Below are 24651 nucleotides of genomic sequence, written 5' to 3' on the forward strand. Positions count from 1 at the left end.
CTGTACCATGAGTACTACATAGATCCACCCAATGCTTGAGAAATATTTTTTTTAGTCAAATAATGAACAAAGCAACCTTAAATAGCAAAGCTGCTCGGATAAGTCATTGAGTGACTTAAATAGAAATATACATATCTAAATTTTGGAGCATTTGAACTATTTTGAATTTGTGCCAAAATATGAGCGAAAATCCAGAAACCCCGCCGAAATGTGCAGAGCAAACTAAACCCCAGATATCAGAGCTCGAGATGATGATGCTAGAAAAAGCTAACAGACTTGACAATTGGCTTAATGATTTGATTTATTCGTTTCACAAGAACAAAACCGACATGGAAGAAATTTATAAAATCGTGATCATTATGAAGAAAGTTCGGGATGATTATGAAAGCGTGAAAGCAAGCTGCTTGATGGAGATGCAGCGCAAGGGGGAGAAGCAGACAATAAAGGACCTGATCATCCGCATAGACGGCGCATTAATGCAGATCCGTATAACGCAGGACCAATACCAGAAAATTCAAATGGGATAGAACAAGAACACAGTGAACACAGGTCTACATATATTTTGATACCTCTTCCCGTACAACATTCGTTAATTGCAGTAACAAAGACCCAGAACATACAAATGCACTAAAACAAGAAACCGACAAGTACAAGTACACGGCGTGCCAGCCAGCAGGTGACACAGAACTAAATCAATAAATAATAATAAATTAAATTGAAATCATCTTTTAATTATAATTATAGTATATACAAAAAGGCAGTACTCTTGTCTTCCTATCATCTAGAAGCAAAGTAAAACAGCGCAGCAAATGCAACGCCACACAAGGGCTGCCCCACCCCGTTTATGTTAAAGCCTAGTACTCAGACGCGCTAAAACTTAAAATTTTGTATTAAAAGCCTAGTACTAAGACGCGCTAAATTTTCCGTCCACCAAAAGTTCTATATATACCGCTCGGTGCCCAGTGTTTTTATTTTTTGTTTGTTTATTTGTTTTATATTTATGAAAATTAATAAAAATAATATATTATAATATCCATATAATTGTCATTCATATAATACTGCAATAATTAGATTCTATTTGTCTTCATTATTTAAATATTTCATTTGGGTTTTTGTTCTCATAATGCAATGTTTGCTTCGTGTTTGCTGGCAAAATATATCAAATTGATATAACTTTCGAGGGGCTAGCAACATACCAACGAATACCAGCAAATACCATCGGATACTTTTCTAGTATCTACCGTACAGAGCCTAGAAAACCGTTTTTGCCGGAAAAAATTTCTTATCGGTTTCAAACGAATATCAACCCTGATTCTTTTCGCGAGGTGTTTTTTTGGATCTGAGTACTAGGCTTTAACAAAGGGTGCTCAACTCTTTAAATAGAGTGGATTTTTTTAAGTGGATTAAGTCTCGTCTGATCGCCAGATTGCCCTGGTTTTTTTTATGGTATGGTATTTAAACGGTATTTCTCGCAACTGAAATGGTATTTATTTTTTGGCAGGATTTCTTATCGTTATCGGCGCGGCGCACTACTGTCTACCAGAAAAATGTATGGCAACAATTTTTTTTTGGGCTTTTCGAGAATTTGAATTTGGATTCCATTGAAAAATCTGACTTAACTGATCGATGTTTTGATTGCTCGTTAATATATCGACATACTTTAACCTGTCATAAACAAAGATAAACGTAAAGAAGAAAGTGACAAAATTCAGCGACGAAAATGAGCAGCGAGACACAAAAAAACGCGATCTCTTCGTGTCCGATGTATTGGAGCACGACTCCTTCCTATTGCTGTCCAAGGAATCACTTGAGGAAGTCCTGCAACGGGACAGCTTCAGTGCCCCCGAAGTTAATATCTTTCGGTCGGTGTACAAATGGAGTCTCCACAATCCGGCCGAAGCCATTAAGTCAATGGTATCTCTCGTGAAGCTCTTCCTCATGATCTAGTGCATGTGGTGCGTCCCTCTGCCCTGATAGAGTCGTATAAAATATTGGACGCAATCAGTGATGTTATCAACAAAAGAGAAAACAGCTAGAAGCTAATCCAAACACTTTGTGATTTCAGCTTACCGTCTGGGAAATATAAAGCATTGAAATGCAAAAATGATGATTGTTTGCGGTATTTTTAACGAAATTTTGAAATTTTAAAAACTCGGGAAAAGTCGAAAAAAAATTACACCCTTTGACCTCTATTTTTTGGAGCGCCGTTTAAGCTCATTATTGCTCATTAAAATCTATGGAGAATCTTTGGAACTAAAATTCGTTAGCCAAACCTAAAAAAATGAACAAAAAATACCTTTTCGAAGATTGCGGGCCGAACTGCCAATTGGGAACAAAGGAACGCGATCAGGTACCAAATGTACAACCTTTTTTCGTTCGCTTTGTTCCCAAAGTTTTACAACCAAACGAAAGATACTAGAGTTATGTGAAAAAACGGCGCTACCTCTGAAAAAAAAGCTTCCACATCTGCTTTAGCCATTCGGGAATGGCCAGAAATCGAGCAGCTTGAAGAATGGAAAGTTCGAAGCTCTGTACAATGCTGCACTCCCCATGCATCCAGTGCACAGTGGGCGCACTTGTATGGAAGAAGGCGACAAAAATAGATATACTTTACATACAGGTCTATAATTTTCACACCACTTTATTAAATTCCAGAATACTATTTTGAAAATTTTGGGAGTGGTTATAAGCCCATACGTCCTTCACAAGCCATTTATATATTTAATAAAAAAAAATTTACGAAAAGACCAAATCCTATACCAGTTTTTAAACCAAGAATAAAATATAGTCAAATTATAAATTAAACATATAAATTTGACATTTAAGCCTCGAAACCCTCGGACGAACCAACCAGTTAAACCGATGGTATTAAATTCCGCTTCCGGCCGACCCCCCCGAACTAAAAGCTTAAGAGAAGCTATAACTGGAAATCGAAAAACACTCAGAAAAGACAATTTGATTATTTTCGATTTTTTGACGACACAAAACCATCTACAAATAGTTGGTTGTTTTTAATTAAGCTTTATACCTGTATGAACGATATCCATATTACTTAAAAGTTGTTGGCGTTTATTTTAAATACGTTTTTTAAGTTTTTAACCCAGCTTGGGTTTTACTTTCTGAAAAATCAAAACGCAATGAACTGCCGACCACGTGGCTTAACTTTAATGGGTATTTTTCGCAAGCAGCAAATGATCACACTGAAAAAAACTTTGGATTCAAAAAGCCAGTTTATCTATGAGATGATCAAAATGATTAAAATTGTAAAATTCCAATTTCGGTGGTAGATTCTTTTGCTGACTTTAGCTGCATCATGTTTTTGTTCTCAGAGTAAATTGATTGAAGATTTTAGAATTCGTAAATTATAGCTGGAAACGCGTTTTGCATGGACTTTCAATACTTATTTTGTGATCTGTTTAAGATGTGCTGAATAGCAGAATATATTCTATTCTGCTTTTGTCACTCGACTCGAAGAGTTTTTATCAAAAAGCTAATGGGTGAATAGACAGGCAGTGAGTTATCGCTGTGATACCGTCTAGACTGTACCATGAGTACTACATAGATCCACCCAATGCTTGAGAAATATTTTTTTTAGTCAAATAATGAACAAAGCAACCTTAAATAGCAAAGCTGCTCGGATAAGTCATTGAGTGACTTAAATAGAAATATACATATCTAAATTTTGGAGCATTTGAACTATTTTGAATTTGTGCCAAAATATGAGCGAAAATCCAGAAACCCCGCCGAAATGTGCAGAGCAAACTAAACCCCAGATATCAGAGCTCGAGATGATGATGCTAGAAAAAGCTAACAGACTTGACACTTGGCTTAATGATTTGATTTATTCGTTTCACAAGAACAAAACCGACATGGAAGAAATTTATAAAATCGTGATCATTATGAAGAAAGTTCGGGATGATTATGAAAGCGTGAAAGCAAGCTGCTTGATGGAGATGCAGCGCAAGGGGGAGGAGCAGACAATAAAGAACCTGATCATCCGCATAGACGGCGCATTAAAGCAGATCCGTATAACGCAGGACCAATACCAGCAAATTCAAATGGGATAAAACAAGAACACAGTGAACCGTACTCAGTGAACACAGCAGTCGATGCAACGCGATAGGGAGTGGATATAAAAAAGGTAATACATATAAGGTAAAAGGTCTACATATATCTCGATACCTCTTCCCGTACAACATTCGTTAATTGCAGTAACAAAGACCCAGAAGATACAAATGCACTAAAACAAGAAACCGACAAGTACAAATACACGGCGTGCCAGCCAGCAGGTGACACAGAACTAAATAACTAAATAACTAACTAAATAAATAATAATAAATGAAATTGAAATCATCTTTTAATTATAATTATAGTATATACAAAAAGGCAGTACTCTTGTCTTCCTATCATCTAGAAGCAAAGTAAAACAGCGCAGCAAATGCAACGCCACACAAGGGCTGCCCCACCCCGTTATGTTAAAGCCTAGTATTCAGACGCGCTAAAATTTAAAATTTTGTATTAAAAGCCTAGTACTAAGACGCGCTAAATTTTCCGTCCACCAAAAGTTCTATATATACCGCTCGGTGCCCAGTGTTTTTATTTTTTGTTTGTTTATTTGTTTTATATTTATGAAAATTAATAAAAATAATATATTATAATATCCATATAATTGTCATTCATATAATACTGCAATAATTAGATTCTATTTTTCTTCATTATTTAAATATTTCATTTGGTTTTTTGTTCTCATAATGCAATGTTTGCTTCGTGTTTGCTGGCAAAATATATCAAATTGATATAACTTTCGAGGGGCTAGCAACATACCAACGAATACCAGCAAATACCATCGGATACTTTTCTAGTATCTACCGTAAAGAGCCTAGAAAACAGTTTTTGCCGGAAAAAATTTCGTATCGGTTTCAAACGAATATCAACCCTGATTCTGTTCGCGAGGTGTTTTTTTCGATCTGAGTACTAGGCTTAAGTCGGTGACTAGATTAAGACGCAAGGTAAAATCAGAGACAGGGGCTACTGAAGTAGTGTGGGAACCCACTTTATCAGTGAAAATTGGTTTTTAAATGTAGAAATCCCATCTCATGTTGTTTTGAATTACTGCAGACTAGAAGTTTCTCATTTTGTACGAAATATTTTACAATGTTTTAACTGTGGACGGATTGGTCACGGTTCACGAACGTGTAAAGCAAAGAAGCGTAGTCTACGTTGTGGTGCGCCGGAGTGCACATCTCCAAATTGTCAGGTTTACAAATGCATTTTATGTAACTGTAATGAAAACACGGCTCGTGATAAGAAAGTATGTTCAAAATGGGCACTGGAGGAAAAAATGAAAGTTATATGTGTAAAGAAATTGTCAAGGAAAGAAGTGACATCCCCATACTCGATAAATAATCGATTTGATTTATTATCCCAAAATGAAAAGGCTTTTCCTGCTCTACCATCGAAAATGCCTGAGACAATAGATAAAAACGAGCTTGTAAACAAAATCATATATAGTAACCGATCCACCTTAATAGTAAAAAACACCTTAGTTCCCCCACAACAAAATTTCAATCATTTCTCATTACCATCTTATACTCATGACACTTCAGAACATAAATTCCAATACCCAGTCAAGGAGGATATAAAGTTTGCTGATATATGTGTTCAACTTTTTCGCTTAATAACACCATTCATTGATTCGGTGAAGCGTTATGCGAGTCCTTTCAAGATTTAAAAGAAAAATTTATAAGAACAGGCAGAGAAGTTTGAGTCAGAGCCAGACTTTAAAAACACAATAATCATGTCAGTTAAAATATTTAAATATAACATTCAATCGCTCAAAGCAAATAAAAATGACCTAGAGTTTCTGCTTAATAATGAAGATTTTGATTTTGCGTGTCTTTCTGAGACCTTCTCCCATGGAGATGATCCTACTTTTAGAAACATTTTAAATTTTAAAGCTGCTGAAAAACTTAGAGCTGACAATTATGGAGGTACTTCGGTACTAGTAAAAAATAAAATTCTTTTCAAAAAAGTTCCTTTCATTGCTACATCTGACATATCAATTATACAAACAACCAATTTATCCCGAAATCTCACGATAGCTTCAGCCTATTGTGAGCCAAATAGATGATTTTAAATCAGACATTAAAAGACTTTTTGTCTTCAAGATGTATTCCTAGGTGGAGATTTTAATGCTCGAAATAGTGTATTCGGTGATAGTATGACCAATTCCAAAGGTCGTTTCATAGAAGATGTTTCCTTAAATGCTGGTTTCATCAAGTGGTTGAATGATGGGAGCTTAACCTTTAAACAGTCTCTAAATCTAATGTCGGGTTCAGTTTTGTATTTGACTTTTACCAACTCTAATTTGCTTTTTGACTGGCATATCAGTCCGCTAAGGATTGGTGGCAGCCATCATTTTCCTATATCAATTACAATCCAGAATATCAAAATAAAACCAAAGTTCTTTCTGTCTAAAGTAAAGTTATTTTCAAAACTAAACAACATTAGAGAGTTTCGGAACATTAATGATATAACAAACAAGGTGAAAAATGAAATTAGGTCATGCACTCCCATATTGGAGAAAAGGTCTCCAAAGTTCTGGTGGACTGACGAACTTACACGTTTAAATTGAATTTTTAAGTCTACGCAAGCTAAAGCTATCAAATATCCAAATACAGAGAACTTTGAAGCGGCCAGCCAAGCTCGACTAGAATGGAAAAATGCTGTGAAAAAAGCAAAGAGAAACTCTTATCAGGATAAAATTGAAGAGATTAATCAGAGTCCTTCGCCTAGGAAATCTTGGCAATTTTTGAGGAATCTTAAAGGTCTAGGGAAACCTCAGATGCAGGAGTGGTCTCCATCCAATAACAGGGAATATTTAGACTTTCTGAGCAATCAAATTCCACAAACAGAGTTAACTGCAACTGTTCCTAATAACATGGCTAACTCGCAGAGTACACAAGCATTTTCTATGAAGAAATTAAGTGAGGTTATTAGAAATAAAAGATCAACATATGAAATGCTAGCATCTCTTTCGGAGAAGGTAATACAAAAACTCTTTTCTTGTTTTAATGAGTCATATGATAGCTGCCAATTTCCAAATGCGTGGCGTAGCATTAAGATTTGTCCGATTCCAAAATGGGGTAAGCCACTAGATGACATCAAAAACTTCAGACCAATATCGCTAATCTCAGTTCTTGCGAAATCTGTAAACGGCATGGTTAAAAATAGATTGTCTGAGTTTGTGGAAAAGAATAAGTTACTGCCCTTTAGGTGTTACGCTTATACGAAAAAGAAAAGTGCTTCCATGTGTATAAACGATCTTTTGTCAACCATTCACTGCCGCAAACGGCAAAATTTTTGTTTTAAGGTTTTTGCAATTATGTTCGGAGACTGAGAAGGTTACAAATGGTCTGCCACAGGGAAGCTGTCTGTCGCCAGTTCTTTTTAATCTGTATACTCGTCGGTTTCATCAAATTGAGGCAAACGACACCAAGATTTTTCAATTTGCTGATGATTTCATAATCTTGTCAGCCAAACCCAATTTTTGTGAAGCTGCAATAAATTTACAAGGCAAGATCGACAGTTTTCAGCTCCTTTGTGGAGATCTCAACCTGAATCCAACTAAGTGTTCGGTTATGGCTATGACACCATTCAAAAAAACGAAAGTAAATATCGTAATGAATCTGCAAAGTATCCCTGAAGTCAGGGAAATAAAGTTTCTGGGTAGAATAATCACATCGAGTTTGTCTGACAAGAAACATGTAGAAAAAATAAGGAAAGAATCTGGGGTTGGCATGAAACTGTTGCAAATGGCCACCAATATTAAGAGTGGCCTAAGACCTCAAGTTGCCACAAATATAGTCAAAGCTCTCATTAGATCAAAAGCTGAACATGCGTCAACCACCATGGCAAACCTAAATAAAGGTAACTTTGGGAAACTTTTTTCGAGACAAGTCGCTGCGCTTCGTCGATACTTAGGGGTAACACCAGATACTCCAAAGCATGTAATTTTTGCGTTGGCGGGTGAAATGCCCCCAAACTTCAGAGCAATGTTTTTAACTGCCAAAGAGCTTTTGAGATTAAAGACTCAAAACTACGATCTTTACAATAGTTACACCTGCTCTCTCTCAATCAGTAAATTCGTCTTACACGATAGTAGCAAACATGTTTAGGGATATTTTTGAAATGACCAAACCAGCAGTGACTTTCACCGCAAATAAAAGACTGCATCTACATAGTAACCCCTTTAATATAAACAAACTAAATGTACCTAAAGAACAAGTTCTTGTTATGTATTATGAAATTCTCCACAATCTCAAGGAAAAAAAGTACCATATCTTTGCAAGTGATGCTTCAATATGTGATAGTAAAGTGGGTATGGGTATTATTGATGTAAACGGAAAAAAGACATAGATTTAGATCAGAGATAAAAATTTCGTCTGCTATGGCTGAATTATTTACAATTAACATGACCTGTCTCATTGCCAAGCAATTAAGACTAACTAAAGTAGCTATATTTACGGATAGTTTAGCAGCTATATATATGTTGCTAGTTCAATAAATATTCGGTTGCTGATTCGAATTCAAATTTTTAATTTCAAACGGTCACCCTGCTCCCACCCTTAAAATTATCGGCCTGCTATCGATGTTTCTGAAAACGAGAAAATATTGGCACGAAGTCGCGTCGCCGATCTCTAAAGAAGAGAACGAAGGAGACAGTAAAAAAGAAAACGGCGGCACGACAACACAATTTAATAAATCATAAGTCATAACTGTAGTGCTTGCATAAATAAATGTATTCGAAGCATAAAGATTCTATTTGGTGTTGTTGTTGACTATTTACCACACGGAGTGGTAACATCTTTATTAAGTTTGTAACTTTGACCGTCGAAGAGAAATTTCACGAAGTGGTGAAATTCACAAATACATGCGCAGCAAGAGAAAATTGGAATTTTATTCGAGCGACATGGCTGGTACATCTACACCAAGATCAAACTCAGAGGACAATATGGATTCCGACAGGGAGATTACAATGGTGGAAACAAAAGAAAAGGATTCGAATAATGACATCTTCCGGGATTTAATGAATATGATGAAAAGCATAAAAGAAGAAGTTAAGGGTCTATTAATTAATCCTGTATATGTTGGGTTTATTATGGAACGACTACAGTTTACGTATGGAAGGCCAGAAATGTTAATTAGTAGTCAAATGAATATGGTTAATCAAATAGCATCTGTAACAGAGAATAATCTAGAAAAGCTAGTCGTATTTGCTTCTAAAGTAGATAATTTAGTAATATTTTTGAAATCAGCTAATGCTACTCAGCATTTACAGAATCCATCTTTGATAGAAAGCTTGGTAGGAAAGATGCCACTTAGTAAACGTATTCAATGGATTGAATATTCATCGCAAGCCCTATCCCAATTTGGACAACTTTAGCAACTGGCTGTTAACGTAAAACAATCGAAGGGTGAATATAAAGGTCCACAAAGTTCTATTTTGCACTCCTCCAAAAAAGAACCTAGCCAGAACAAAGTGGAATGTCTTCATTGTCAGGGTGAACATTATTTAAATAAATGTGAACAATATTTAAAGGCTGAAGGAAAAGAAAAATGGAAAATCGTTAAGGATTTACGATTGTGTTATGGTTGCCTTCGGAAGGCAACCCAAAAGATTGGGTTAACACGATTGTCAGTGGTTTTACATGCATGTCCAAAAGAAGACAGCTCAGAAAAAGAAATCCATGAGATGATAGCAGATTACTTCACAACGGAGAACTTTGGAGTAAAGATACCTATAAAACCATTAGAATCAGGCGATATATCTAGAGCTGGGGATATATTAAAGAACACAACTAGAAAACTAGAAGGGTGTTACGAGACTGGACTCCTTTGGAAGGAGGATGTGGTTAAATTCCCGGATAGCTACAACATGGCTCTTCAGAGGTTGCACGGAGTAGAGAACAAAATGCACGGATTAGGAAAGATGGACGAATATGACAAAGCCATTATGGATGTTGTTCAAAAAGGATACGCTGTTAAAATGTCAAAGCAAGAAGCAGCTCTTATTGAACCAAGGACTTGGTATTTACCGCACTTCGGTATTGTTAACATAAACAAGCCCAAGAAAATGAGATTGGTTTTCGATGCAGCCGCGACTATCAATTTTGAATCCCTAAATACCATGCTCTTAAAGGGACCTGATGAAAACCCACCATTGACAACGATTCTTTTCAAATTTCGGCAAGGGAAATTTGCAGTATGTGCTGATATAAAGGAAATGTTTGTACAAGTGCAAGTCCGAAAAGAGCACCAGGATTCTTTAAGATTCCTTTGGAGACATGGTAATCGTAATGCTCAGGTTGAAACATATAAGATGACTGTCCTTATATTTGGAGCAGCATGCTCTCCTTGTTGTGCCCAATACATAAAGAATATCAATGCACAAAACGCTGAAAGTTATAGGGAGAAAGTAATCGATGCCATTCAGACGAAGCATTATGTAGATGACTTCGTTGCTAGTTTTGAATCCAAAGAAGAATCCTTTCAAATCAGTCAGGAAGTCAAGAGAGTACATAAGATGGGAAAATTTGAACTCAGGGGCTTTGTATCTAGTTCCAAACAAATTCAGGAATTGCTAAATGACACGAAGGAAAACGACTTGGTAGCACAAACCGTCCAAATGAGTAACGAATCAACAGACAAGATTTTAGGCATGTATTGGAATAGTAAGTCCGACAACTTTGTATTCGATCTCAAGCTAAACCGTGTCGACAAAGAATGTCGAATGGATAAGCGGTCCCGAATTTTTTCTTGCTGAAAAGGATACCAGGCCAACGATGGATTACAGTTCTTCCATAGATGACTATACTGAAAGGCGTAAAATCACAATGACTGTAAAAACTAACCAGTTTGTAGATATCAGTCGATTCTCAAACTATCTACGGTTGAAACGTATGGTATTTGAGATTTGTTCATAATTGTCGGAAGGAGATTCAACAAAGAGAAAAAGGAGAATTATCCGCACCTGAACTAGTCCTTGCTGAATCAAAATTATGTGAAATGGTACAAAATCAAGTATACGCAGATGAGGTCGCTGAATTACAAAACTCTGAATCAGTTTCTAAGAGTAGTTCCATTTATACGCTCTCTCCAAAACTAAATGCGTGTGAAGTTTTAGTTGTCGCGGGAAGATTGGATTATGCAATCGCTATACCAGAAACACAACGTCAACCAATAATACTGCCGCCACGACATAGCTTCACGGAACTTATTGTAAAATGGTATCATGAAATCTACCACCATCAAAACGACGAAACCATTATAAACGAAATAAGATGCAAATTCTAGATCACAAATCTACGAAAAGCGGTTCGACGGGCAAAAGCTTTTTGCCAATATTGCAAAAATCATAGTGCCAAACCAATCGTTCCTTTAATGGGTCCTCGTGACACCATATCAACGACCTTTCACCTTTGTGGGCTTAGACTACTTTGGTCCGGTCATGGTTACCATCGGAAGACGACAAGAAAAAAGATGGGTTGCACTCTTTACGTGTTTGACAATCAGAGCCATGCACTTGGAACTAGCTGCTGATTTATCCACAGACGCCTGTATTTTATGTATAAGGAACTTTGTAAACAGAAGAGGTGTTCCCGTAACAATACGATCAGATATGGGAACAAATTTCCTCGGAGCAGATAACGAATTAAAACAGGTTAAGGATTTATTTCACTGGAATTATATAAAATCGGAGATGTCAAATAAAGGAATCGACTGGAAATTCAATTGCCCTTCGAATCCCAGCTCAGGAGGATGCTGGAGGCGCTTGGTGAGATCGACAAAACGAGTCCTGAGCGTAACACTCAAGGAGAAAGCACCACACGTTGAAACGTTAAGAAGTTTACTTATTGAGGCTGTAAATATTGTAAATAGTCGACCTCTCACTCACCTACCTGTTAACATAGATGACCTGGAGCCTCTAACGCCTAACCATTTTTTTCTCGGAACGACCAATTCTACTCAAACACCAGGAGATGTAAACAATTTTTGTCATCGTAAACAATACCGCATTGCCCAGCAATTAAAGGATCACTTTTGGAGTCGATGGATTAAAGAATACTTGCCGACTCTGACTAGACGAACCAAATGGCATTCAAGGACCAAGCCTATCACCATTGGAGATGTGGTAATAATTTGCGAAGATAATCAACCTATAGGAAGTGGAAAAGTTTTAGGATGGGCTTAGGTTTGTGATATTTTTTTTTTTTGTGGAAAATTTTTCAGCACGTTTATTCCAGCCAATAGTATGGTCAGTGGTTGAAGATGAAAGATTGAGTAGAGTCATCCACACTGTGCAGTTACCGTTAAACTAAAGCATATGCAAAAAGCATTTTGTGGATTTTTTACGTTTTGACTTAAACACCGAAGTGATTTCTTTTTAGTGTGGGCGGTAATTTGCTGTTCGTTTAAGGTATTCGGTTGCTGATTCAATTAATTTTTAATTAACGGTACAGCTCCCCTAAATTAAATTCGACCAAACCGAACTTTTTGGCCAAAAGGATCAAAACCGACTTTTTCTGATAGATGGAGGGCTTTAAAATTTTTTAAAGAATTGAGGCAAAGAACTTTTTTGAAGAATTTTTGAAGTCTGGTATTTTTTTAGCTTTTTTCAGAGGTAGCGCTTTTTTTTTTCATATAACTGCAAACCTACTTCTGGTTGTATGGGACTTTACTATTTTGAAAAGTAATTAAACAGCTAGTTTTTGATGCCAAACACTTTTTTTGAAGAATTTTTGCAGTCTGGGTAATATAAAGCTTTGAAATGCAAAAGTGTCTTTTTCAATAACTCAGTATTTAGTTTTGTAAGAACTTTGTGACTTTGAAAAACTAATGAAACAGTCGAAAGTTGTCCTATTTCTTTGTGATTTCAGCTTAATGGGCGTCGGTTAAGGTATCGCTCATTGAAATGCAAAATGATGATTTTTGGGGCTAAAATTCGTTAACCAAACCTAAAAATTGGAAAAAATGAACAAAAAATACCTTTTGGAAGGTTACGAACCAATCAAATGTGCTACCTATCAAAAAAAGCATAACAAAATCCGAGACCTTTAATAAATGGTCTTCAAGTAAAGTTCTTCCTCATTAGTGTCGATAATTTAAAAAATTTGGTACATCCCCATATCTATCTGAAAAAGTCGGTTTGGATTTAGGAAAAACGCAATTAGTGATGTTATCAACAAAACAAAATCTGTGGTGTCGATTGTACGGGGGGATAATTTGGCATCCGAAAAGTATCCAGTACGCACTGTCACGGCCAACCAAAATAAATATGTCATCGAGCTGAGCAAGTTGTTCTTGATAGACTATATTCTCCTGACTGATTGTATCTCTGGATTCTACATTGATGTCTCATACGATCAGAATTACTGGCAACGCGTGGGATCTTTCAAGGAAGACGAATACTTTTACGAGGTTCAATTCACGGCGCGTTCCGTTCGATACATTCGGTTGGTGAAATCGTGAGATGGAGACCTGAATTCAAAATATAAGATTTTGGTCATGCTCAATGACTAAATAGTACTTTCTCATGATTTTCACTCTATATACTCGTATGTTACGGATGAATCCATTGTTTATTGCCTATTGAAAATAAATACGTTCTTGGTTAAGCTTTTCAAACTGAACAGCTGTTTAACAACTCTTTGTTATACCCGTATTCAAAAAGAATTAAGGGGCACATTAGATTTGTGGTATTGGTGGATGTGTGTAACGCAGAGAAGGAAACGTTTCCGACCCCATAAAGTATATATATTCTTGATCAGCATCAAGGGCTCACATACACACTAGGTGAAAGCGGAGCAGAAAAAATCAAACACACTGCTCCAGTGCAAGTGCGCACATAGCTGCTTCTGAGCTGAAAGCTTGCTCAATGATCAAGAATGTTTGTTTTTATCAGCAATCTCATTCAGATCCGCTTTCAGCTAGTGTGTGCGTAAGCCCCAATAGCCGAGTCTCTGTCCGTCTTGAGCGCCTATATCTCAGAGACTATAAGAGCTAGAGTAACCAACTTGTTTCCGGGCTCATGTGATATCACACTGCTACAAATGTATTTCAAAATTTCGCCCCGCCCCCTTCCGCCCAACTGTGGCAGGCACAGTTTTAAAGATACGATAAAACTAAAAACGCAGTATCGTAGAGAATGATCATATCTACCAGATTGCCGAATCTGAATCAGATCGGATCCATATTATAGCAAGAATAAAGAAATTGATTTTCAGTTGCTTCACCCACCTCCTCCAGCGCTGCTGACGCTACTCATTCTCGCTCTGCGAGAGCTCTGCGGAGAAGATATAGAATTTAAAGCTTCGAAGACAACAGACACGAAGTCAAATACGTTACTTGTTTCTCTGCCGCTGTGAAAGCCAAGTAATTGTGCATAGGGCACACGAATGCTTATCTGCCGCTGAGGCAAGCGAGCAGAATATGAAGCCGTTTGTGCATAGCCCGCTCTGCCGCTACGTCAGTGGGGCAGAATATTCTCTGCCGCTACGTCAGCAGCGCAGAATAACGAAACCACACGAAGTCTTTACGCTGTATGTGGGCCGACTGCGCTGCCCGAAATTTTTTCCTATGCACAGTGCATACGACGCTGCCGGCTCTGATTTAAAGTCATATGAAAAATAATAAGTACGCTTGGTAATGTAAATGCTCTATAAAATAACTATTTTCAGGAATTTTGAGGTGATCTTAATTATTATAAGTTGATTTGTGATTGCACCAGATAAAGCAAAGTAAAAAACCAAAGTGTAATGGTGGAAAAAATAATAACAGATTTTTTCGATTTTTAATTGACTTTGGGCTGTGCGAAATAATAAAGACACCCAAATAAAACATATGTATATTTCGCAAAAAAATGGGTTTTTCTAAGAGTTGTTTGGTTTTAAACTATTAATAGTTATTGGCTTTAGTAATTTTAGATATAGCGAGAAGGAACGTTGTGATAGATAGATAGCGCCAAGCAACTGAACTTTCAAAAAGTTCCATTATCGCACAAAAACATCGTTATTAATATTTATCTAGGAAATAGATATCGATATATCAAATTTCCTGACGGCGGAAATTTGATTGATGTTAAACGCCTTCGCATTAAGTTATCTTTATATATGTATATAATAATTCTTTTTATGTATTCGACAAAAAATCCATACTGTTATATCTCTCAAAACTCATACCTGAGACGCACAACTGAGACCCTTACAGTATGTTGAAAAAAGGGTGAACTTAGCCTTGCATGCCTTATATTCTCGACGCCGTTTTGCCTGTAAGCCACACCTTTTCATTAGCTTGTCGGCAACACGCTTCCCAGCAACATGAGTAGTAGAAATGGGCACATTGTAGCTAGAAAAAATGGTCTCACAAATTTTTCCCCGCGAACAATGAAACAACAAAATAGTGTCAAATTTTTTTCTAAATTCAGAAAAGTCCGTTGATAGTTGATATATGCAATAAAATAGAAAAAATCGACCCCAAATATATATTCAAAAAAAATATATTCAACATCCCTACAGTTCGCCGAGTCGGAAGTCGGAGTTGTGTGCAAAGAAATTTGAGGAAAGAGCCGAAAAACGAAAAATCGAATAAGGCGGATAGCGAGAAACGCAAATATTAACACATCTGCTTGCCATCGAAAAAAGAACCAAATCCAAGACCAAGACCGCCATACATCGTACATCGCATCGCACTCTACGCTGTCCGCTGTCCGTTCTCCCACCCCCCTAAATTGCCTGTTCTTCGAAAAGCGAGCAACAGCAGCAGCAGGCCCCAAAATCAATAATCTGGTTGTGTGGTTTTCGCGGCTTTTTTTTTGTGTTTTCTTTCAAAAACAATCAATACCCGAAGGTAACGTGTGTAGAAACAAAATCTAACAATTCCACCTCTCAGTGTGCGTTTGCGTTTGCGTTCGTTGACGCTTGACATATTGGTACACATTTTCTTTTATATTTTTACCTTATTTGTCGTTTTTATACATATCACATGCATGCAAACCATCCCTCTAATCCCCAATCCCCATTGAACAAGATCAGCATCATCCCCATCCCCATACCTATCCATCCCCCTCAACAACCTACCTTAAGACCAAACCTTCCAAACCTTCCTTCCCCCAAATAAAAAATCGCACCAAAAAATATGAAATACACACGCATACACACACACCCATACTCATACAGCCGAACGTACATCTATCTGCATGAAACTTTAAAATTATTTGCTTTTTCCGTAAACGGAGAGAATTCGCTAAATATATACATATGTATAAAAGAGTGGAAGAGAGGAGCAGAGAAGCGAAGAGGAGAGAAACATGTTAATGCCAAAACAAACACGAATCTTGCGTGCAAACGAAACGCCGCCGCCGCTTACGCTTTACCTGAAAAAGCACAGCACAGAGATCTCTCGTACATACATTTGTATGTATGTACACATTGCTGCGGTACGCAGTGCCGCTGAAACACATGACTTTTGTACATAGAAAGGGTGGTGGTGGTGCATGTACAACTACTGTATGTATTCATATGTGCGTACATATTTATATTGTTTCAGGCACTCGAACGCCCTAATTATTCTCATATATGTACGAAATATGTACCGGCGGATGGCTGCCGTACAAAATAATACAATACGATATATGTACATATGGCGTTGGGTCTATTTCGCGATCTAATCACAGCAAACTTATTGACTTAGTATAGGGCCCAACAGTGTCCTATCTGTTTCCATTTTTGCCAACATTTTTTTTTAATTATTGCCCCACATGTGTATGTATTTGGAACACATACATACGTGTAACTTCTGTTTCAGACGTTTATGCGAGTGACAGAATTTGCAATACGATTTTTTTCCTGCAATTCATTTTGTACGGTACACGTGGACGAGTGGTCCGCTTAATCATACCACCCACCCACCCCATACACCACCCCTGCTATACATTTATTTTTTTTTTGTCCCGCTTGGGAGTCATGGCATGGGCTGGCTATACTTTTATCTAATTAGTCGCAGAGGATATGTATATTTACTACTGCTATGACGAATACTAATATCCAGCTCTACCGGATTGATTGTTTTGGGTGCGGTCCTCTCATCCAACTTATCCTTATGGTTTTTAGTTTTTGCTGTGGGCTGAGGGGGTTGCGCTCATGAACTGCGGGGCTACTTAGAAGGAGCTTCGGCCTGCCGATTTTGTTTAAGTGTGTGCTTTGCTTTTATTTGTAAAATATTTCCATATATGTACATACGTATGGTGTTATTGTTGTTATTGTTATTGTTGTATGTGTTTTTGACCCGACCTCTGACACACCTTTCGTATATTCACATGATTGATAAATACCGAATGATAGAATGGGCACAGAAACCAAGAGCAACAGTTACACAGGACAGATTTCAACAAGTGGCGGCAATCCAAAAGTGATGAAAGATTCTTTATCCTTAGTTCGTCAAACGGTCAATCAGCAATCGCAATCGAATCAGAATCAATATCAAACCGATAACGATAACCATTTGAATTCAAATTCAAATTCGTATTCAAACGCAACCAAAAACCAACCAGAGACAAACCACACGGAGAAGAACACGTCGCCGTCGCCCAAAGAATCAAAGAAGATTATTGTACCCTTTGTACCCATATTTGTTGGGGAGGCCGATGTAATTCAAGGTGCTAAGGAACTATTGAAGGTTATACGACCGAACTGGGATCTCGCCCACGTTGAATTTAAGGTAATGTATAACCATCAACAAAAGAAAACACTTAAAGACATCCTCTACACCCATCCAAACCAACATAATACGAATACATACCATACATACATATATGTACATTCTATTCCCCCATCAACATTCTCTACCTCTACCTTCAGCACCTTCATCTTCCGAGATTATGTACAATGTATCTCAAGTGTTGTAGTTCCCAGTGATCATTTGAATCACCAAAGAAAGGACTGACTGTCCCCACAAAGCGATGATGTATTCGTACGGTAAAATTTAATCGTATATTTGCTATGGCTATATTCTACAGACATACTATACATATATTTCCAACTAATTTACTCTGGGTATGACAGACAGCAAGACAGACAAGACACAGAGGGGGAGAGGAGTAGAGTAGAGTAGAGTGGAGCGTGAGGCTGGTTGCACAACCTTCCAATAGTAATTATTATTATTATTTATATATAGTATATATGTTTTTGCGCTACTCCGCTACCTTGAAAATTTGTAAATAGACTTTATTTATTGTGAGCCATGGGATTGTTATTTGAAATTAACATTTATTTATTTTTTTTTCGCTGGTGCTGGTGCTGTTTTCCGTTGGGGTGTTAGGACAATTCGAAACGTAGTAGAAACCAGTTTATTATTCTTACTTTGTTTTATTATCTCGTGCCACGAGGGAAGGGCCTCAAAGAAAGAGGCCTTCGTGACGACAAATAGCTCTAGATTCTAGATTACAATCTCAAGTCCTTCTCGAACAGGTGCATTGACTCGAGTGGCCCAGCCATATATTACGGATGAAACAGATACTATACTATATGGGTTGAGTGTGGGCTGCTGATAATGTTCTTCCACTGATACGTTGATAAGAGCCATAGAATGTGTGCCCAGCACATACAGTACACTGAGAGAGGAAAAAGCCAAAGCAACGAACGTAAAAAGTTTCCATAATAATTATCTGATTTTCTGTATGGGTTATACTTTCACAATGGCTTGCATTCCGTATATCACGAGTATATGTATATGCCTTATATTCTTTTTTCTCTGTGTAGCCATAAATGCTGCTTAAGCCATAATTCTTTTGAAAAATGGGCCGCTCGACTCTGTGTCTTATCGGTACGCTTATAACTTGACCTCCTACTTATGTACGTGTAGTACCCATATATGTATGTACATGTATGTACATATATGTATGTATATATATATTTGAAGTGTTTAAATTCTAATGAGTGTTATAATATGTATGCTTTTAGTACTACGCACGCAATCTACTTATCTACTAAGAAAAAAAACAGTACGTTTCAGAACAACAGCAACAGCCAAAGATCTAACTGGAATGCTATAGATAGCAATTATATAAATCGGGAGAGAGTTTATGCCAGAGGCTCCATTAAAGGCACATTTACGTGTGACTGCCAAAAAAACAGCTCATTTTCGGTATTCCAATACTAAATGTGTTCTTTTATACGAAATATACTATAATATGTATATGTACATATGTATCTACAAGCCAAACATTTGGGTTATATTCACGTTCAGTATTTTATTGCAAAAATTCCATAATAACTCATAGCAAATGGCGCTTAAGTTTCCCTTAACTTGGGGGTACTTTGTACCAGCGAATCACAGCGCGTCATTCGCATCATTCGACAATTATTCGCCCGGTCATAGGCCTCTATATTATCTGCAAGCTTATATATATTTTCGAATCATGTCAGGGGGCGCATATTTGCCCGGTTATAGGCCTCTATATTTCAGTTTATACTTGATATTTTCAAATAATTATAGAGGTGTTGTCGTCCCGTGTTTGAGAGGGTTATTGATGACGGGGGGGATTTATTCGAAGCCAAGGCAGGGGGTTAATGTCAAAAAGTTTATCACTAGCAATTATACACGTACCGTACCCCTGAATGCACAGATACACTCGTACATACACATACATAATAGTATATAGTGTATGCGTAGCATGTGCCAGCGATAAGGAAAAGCCCCCCTTTTTTTAGTTTTATTGTAGAACGGTTCCGGCTTTAATGAACGTTTTTTTTTATTTCTTTGTTCGAAATCTTTCCATTGAAAAATCCCAAACTAAAACCCTAACCCTAACATTCTTACGGTTTTGGTTAGAGGTGTGATGCAATAACTACATACATATATACATAAATCTAACTCCCACTCCCCCCATAACCTCATAACGTTGTTGCATATAAACTGGGCCAAAGGCAAAGTGCCATTAATAATTGAACATTTTGTTCGTTTACGGATTTATTGATTTCAGAGTTTTACCGATGGCATCACAAACAAACTGGTTGGTTGTTTCCACAAACCAACAACCAAACTGAAGAAGAACGATGGGAACGATGACGATGACAAAGAACAACAAGAGCCATATGTACCCCCCATCAAAGTTGAGGATCCAGCAGTGCAGGAGGAGGAGGACGAGGACGAGGAGGAGTTTACGGCGAATGGGGAAACAGATGGCCTACCTCTACAGTACTCCGATAACGTAGTCCTGGTCCGGGTATATGGAAACAAAACAGACCTACTGATCGATCGGAAAGCTGAAACGCAAAATTTTCTACTACTGCATACATATGGCCTAGCGCCATCGCTATATGCAACATTCAAGAATGGCCTCGTCTACGAATACGTACCTGGTACCACCTTAAATACTGAAAGTGTTCTATGTCCAGAGATTTGGCCTTTGGTTGCTCGTCGTATGGCTGAAATGCATCGTAAGGTTAGGAAGAATGTTGGAGATATTGTGGGAGGTGCTGCAGCTGATACTTCGAGTGCCGATGCGGTTGCGGATGCAGCTAAACAATTGCCAATGATATGGACGAAAACGCAAAGCTTTCTTGATTTAGTACCTGAACGTTTTACTGATGCTGAGAAACACAAAAGGTACGCAAAAACGAGTGCTCTTCTCCTCTCCCGCTAAATACTAAATCATTTGAAACTCTGTTTTTGATTTTGTTTGCAGAGTGAAAGGAACATTTTTACCTATTTGTCGACTGCGTGAGGAATTCAACAGCTTGTACAAATATCTGGTGGCACTAGACAGTCCAATTGTTTTCTCACACAACGACCTACTGCTGGGCAATGTCGTCTACACGAAAAGCATGAAGACGGTTAACTTTATTGACTACGAGTATGCCGATTATAATTTTCAGGCCTTCGATATTGGCAATCATTTTGCGGAAATGTGCGGTGTCGATGAGGTGGACTATACACGGTATCCAAAGCGTGAGTTTCAATTGCAATGGCTGCGCGTCTACCTCGAGGAATATCTGCAACGTACGAATATACAGAGCGACGAGGTGGATTTACTCTACGTCCAGGTTAATCAGTTTGCTTTAGCATCGCATATCTTCTGGACAGTGTGGTCCCTATTGCAAGCCGAGCATTCCACTATCGATTTCGATTATGTAGGGTAAGTAGTGCTAAAATGCAGGAAGATATAGCATAAATCATATTTATATGTTATAATTATATTATTATTTTTGTCCTAGCTATGCGTTTCTTCGTTACAATGAGTACTTGGCCAGGAAGGAGGAGTTCTTATCATTGACTGCTGCATCACAGAAGAACAATAAATGAGCTCTCTCTCTCTCTCCCTCCCTCGCTATTTGGAGATACTATATATATATATGTATATGTATATATATATATATATACTATGTGCCCCCAGTGATATATGTGTGTAAACTAAGGCTGGACACGGATCTCAATGTTATACATATGTATATATATACTAAAACGTGTGTGTGTGCGTGTTAACAGAAAAACAACAGAAAAACAAAAATCAATCTTAAATTAGTGTCGTATTCGTGCCAGCCCTAGTGTATGTATATATATAAATATATATACATATATATATATAAAGAATTTGTATATGTTCTTTAATTTGTAAATTGATATTTTGTAGTCATAAATAAAACGAAATTCGAAGTAATGTACTTTAAAACATACAAAAAACATTCTATTTGCAAATGGTGCATACTGAATGTTTTAACCAAAAATATTCTACTATATGCATGTAAATTGTCTAACTCGTGTATAAGCCAGCCCAGGGGAACATACTAATATATACTTAGTACTAGATACAATAGAGAGGTATAAGAGAGGCATATTTTGTCGTATGATTTTCCCCCAAAACAAGCCTTAAGATTTATTTCTGAACAACGTAGTTGATTTATTTAAACAAAACAAAAACAACCAAAATTTCCCTTTGATTTGTTTTCTGGTGATATCAAATAACTCCCTTTTGCAATTTGGCTTTTAAAGACACTATTGTGATTATTAACTGTTGTCATCTACATGTAGTGTATATTGTTTATGAAGGCGGATTTGTACATGAAGCTTATTAGATTTTACAAGAATTTCGATACAATTTATTTACTTTATACAAAAAAGGCTTTTTCGTATATTTTGTAATGGGTGTGAACACGTTCAACAGACCATTTTTATTATACTGTTGTCCGGTTGCCATCACCACCAAGTTTTTGAACAATCTATAAAGATATACAATAAAAGAAAAAGGATAAATAAATAAATCGTCAATTATCAAAATTGGATACAAAATTCTATATTTTTTGTGCATTTGTATGAATTATACACCTACATATGTATATCCCAAAAATGGGCTTTATAGTTCTGAAATTTTGGTTACAGAAATTGAGGATTTCCCACATTTTTCTTGTTTTTTAAAACAGACTGTGTGACGTATCGGTTTGAGTTCAGTCGATTTAATTAAGGCAACTCTGGTATCGATACAGAATTCTACTATCGCAGCTGACTGCTATCGATAGGTCGTTTCGAGGCAAGTCTCACCACCAGCTGTAGCAGCTGTCATACCAAAAAAAAAAGGGAGCCAGGCGACCGAGTTTCTAGAATTATTTTCAATTTCCGTAAATAATGGCGAGCTACATTGCTAGAAAAGGTCCATCGGTTTTCTGTAAGTATTATTTTAGATGGCTGCCATGGCGATGCGCACGAATGTGGCGCCGCTCTTGTCGCCTGAATGTTAGAATGATTACGTAAATATGTAACTCGAATTTTTTTTTGCAATTGCAGCTAACCTGGGCAGATGGGCCTACAACTTGTCCGGATTCAATCAGTATGGTAAGTGCCCAACACTAATGGCATTTAAATTGCGACGAAAGTGTATCTAACTATGGATTTGCATTGGATGTAGGTCTGCACCGTGACGATTGTCTCTATGAGAACGACGATGTGAAGGAAGCAGTCCGCCGTCTGCCCCGCAAGATTTACGACGAGCGCAACTATCGTATTATGCGTGCACTGCATTTGTCTATGACCAAAACGATTTTGCCAAAGGAGCAGTGGACTAAGTACGAGGAGGATGTCAAATACTTGGAGCCCTATTTAAACGAGGTGGTTAAGGAGCGAGAGGAGCGCGAGGACTGGAACAAGAACCACTAAGAACTTAGCCCCCTCCCTAACCACTCGATTTGTAAATGTTGAAATACATAGCTTAGATTAAAACTAAAAAAGCTATGAAATTAGCCTGTTTTGCATAGTCAACTGATGGGGGGAGATGCCATTTTAATTTATTAGTGGGATTAATGCTTATGTGGATCAATAGAGTCGTCAGCTCTCTCTCTCTCTATATGTGATGTTTGTGTGTGTGGAATGTGATTTTGTGAGCTTAAGCATTACGATATGCACCATTCTGCCTTACCTTTTGCATAAAGGGTAAATTGAATAGAGATCCCAAGACAGGCACACGTCCAAGGAAATTGACGGCCACGGGAAAGAAGCCGCTGTAAAGATATAAAGAAAAAATCCATAGATTTGTATAAAGATGAAAGACAGATTGGAAAAGATTGCTCTTTGGTGATACTTGAAAATTGTGAAATGGAAGATATTGCCGTTGCTTCGCATTCATTTAAACAATTCCGAATGCACGCACGCACGTACATATGTGCATAGATAGAAAGCGTGCACGGACGGACACATGGGTGGGCAGACAAGACTAGACAAAATTTGAAATGTAAATTTAAAGCTCTGTTTTAGGGTCTGTAGGTATAGGGGAGGACCCAACAACAGTTCTGGCTTATCATTTAATGATGCAAACATCTTCCTTTCCACGTAATTACCAAGAACAACAACAAAATGTATAGAAATAGCGAACCTGAATAGTGCAAAGAATCCATAGGACTCAACAATCATTCCAATGATGGGAAATCCCAGCAGAACGATGAAGATTCCACCAAAGAAGGCGGTTGTGCCTTTTACTTTATGTCTTTGAAAGAAAAAGCGCAAAGTTCGCTCCACGCCGATCACACATCCCAGTCCCGAAATGAACAGTATCTACGGGTGAGAGGAAAGGAAAGATTTGTTAATAATGGAGCGTACATTGGGTGGTGCGTTAGCTTTGAGCATTGCACATACATTTCCAATTGCGAGTAAACCTTTGTCGAACAGAAGCAGCATGCCAAGAAACAAAAACGATATGCCGAAGCCAGCCAAGCCGATGCCAATTTCTATGAAAAAGGGATTCAAATAAGCTCACAGAAGTATTTCAATAGATGCATGAACAATGGACTTACTCTGAAGATCTGTTACCTCAATCATTTTGTCCGTTTGTATTTATTTCAGTGAGAGTTTCCGACCTGATTGGAAATTCCACGTAAACACGTAAATTATTTAAAAATTGGAACAGCTGATTTCTACAATCTAAAAATGTATCGTATTAACGAATATAAACAATCATTCGCAGGGTTGCTTCTTGCCTCTGTGTTGGAAAACGAAGTTGATAATTAAAGAAATCACGATATCGTCTATGTATTTATTATTGCATATTATCGTTTGCACTTACATATATAGTAGTAGAATTAATTATTACATGATATTATATCAAGCAAA

At 37.4% G+C, this 24651-nt stretch overlaps 3 protein-coding genes across 4 annotated transcripts; 2 read left to right on the forward strand and 1 right to left on the reverse strand.

The window, feature by feature from the left end:
* Positions 1–15422: 15422 nt before the first annotated feature.
* On the forward strand, positions 15423–22332 carry LOC111068739 (ethanolamine kinase). Of its 2 annotated transcripts, none has more exons than XM_022358429.2 (5): positions 15423–15988; positions 17400–17775; positions 20039–20664; positions 20744–21193; positions 21273–22332. In XM_022358429.2, exons 2-5 carry the CDS (start codon positions 17401–17403, stop codon positions 21358–21360), a joined length of 1539 nt encoding a protein of 512 aa, XP_022214121.1. In that variant the 5' UTR covers positions 15423–15988; position 17400; the 3' UTR covers positions 21361–22332. The 2 variants fall into 2 exon arrangements, with proteins under 2 accessions (XP_022214121.1, XP_022214119.1); XM_022358427.2 differs by having other exon boundaries at positions 15423–15906.
* On the reverse strand, positions 21928–24474 carry LOC111068742 (vesicle transport protein GOT1B). The gene is made up of 5 exons (XM_022358432.2): positions 24336–24474; positions 24178–24269; positions 23918–24096; positions 23465–23546; positions 21928–22274 (listed from the first exon to the last, which is right to left on the reverse strand). Exons 1-5 carry the CDS (start codon positions 24358–24360, stop codon positions 22230–22232), a joined length of 423 nt encoding a protein of 140 aa, XP_022214124.1. The 5' UTR covers positions 24361–24474; the 3' UTR covers positions 21928–22229.
* On the forward strand, positions 22601–23285 carry LOC111068743 (cytochrome b-c1 complex subunit 7). The gene is made up of 3 exons (XM_022358433.2): positions 22601–22717; positions 22837–22884; positions 22958–23285. The coding sequence occupies exons 1-3, from the start codon at positions 22678–22680 to the stop codon at positions 23203–23205; spliced, it is 336 nt and encodes a 111-aa protein (XP_022214125.1). The 5' UTR covers positions 22601–22677; the 3' UTR covers positions 23206–23285.
* Positions 24475–24651: the final 177 nt, after the last annotated feature.

This window comes from Drosophila obscura, unplaced genomic scaffold (genome assembly GCF_018151105.1).
Source record: "Drosophila obscura isolate BZ-5 IFL unplaced genomic scaffold, ASM1815110v1 contig_73, whole genome shotgun sequence".
Lineage (NCBI taxonomy): Eukaryota > Metazoa > Arthropoda > Insecta > Diptera > Drosophilidae > Drosophila > Drosophila obscura.

Bases quoted from the DNA above. Each gene is read 5' to 3' on its own strand.
- LOC111068739 (XM_022358429.2), top strand. From the start codon at position 17,401: ATGGGCACAGAAACCAAGAGCAACAGTTACACAGGACAGATTTCAACA. The intron at 17,776-20,038 runs GTAATGTATAAC...TATTGATTTCAG, and splicing joins TCGCCCACGTTGAATTTAAG to AGTTTTACCGATGGCATCAC. The intron at 20,665-20,743 runs GTACGCAAAAAC...TTTTGTTTGCAG, and splicing joins GATGCTGAGAAACACAAAAG to AGTGAAAGGAACATTTTTAC.
- LOC111068743 (XM_022358433.2), top strand. From the start codon at position 22,678: ATGGCGAGCTACATTGCTAGAAAAGGTCCATCGGTTTTCT. The intron at 22,718-22,836 runs GTAAGTATTATT...TTGCAATTGCAG, and splicing joins AAAAGGTCCATCGGTTTTCT to CTAACCTGGGCAGATGGGCC. The intron at 22,885-22,957 runs GTAAGTGCCCAA...CATTGGATGTAG, and splicing joins GTCCGGATTCAATCAGTATG to GTCTGCACCGTGACGATTGT.
- LOC111068742 (XM_022358432.2), bottom strand. From the start codon at position 24,360: ATGATTGAGGTAACAGATCTTCAGA. The intron at 24,270-24,335 runs GTAAGTCCATTG...CCTTTTTCATAG, and splicing joins TGAGGTAACAGATCTTCAGA to AAATTGGCATCGGCTTGGCT. The intron at 24,097-24,177 runs GTATGTGCAATG...TCTCACCCGTAG, and splicing joins GTTTACTCGCAATTGGAAAT to ATACTGTTCATTTCGGGACT.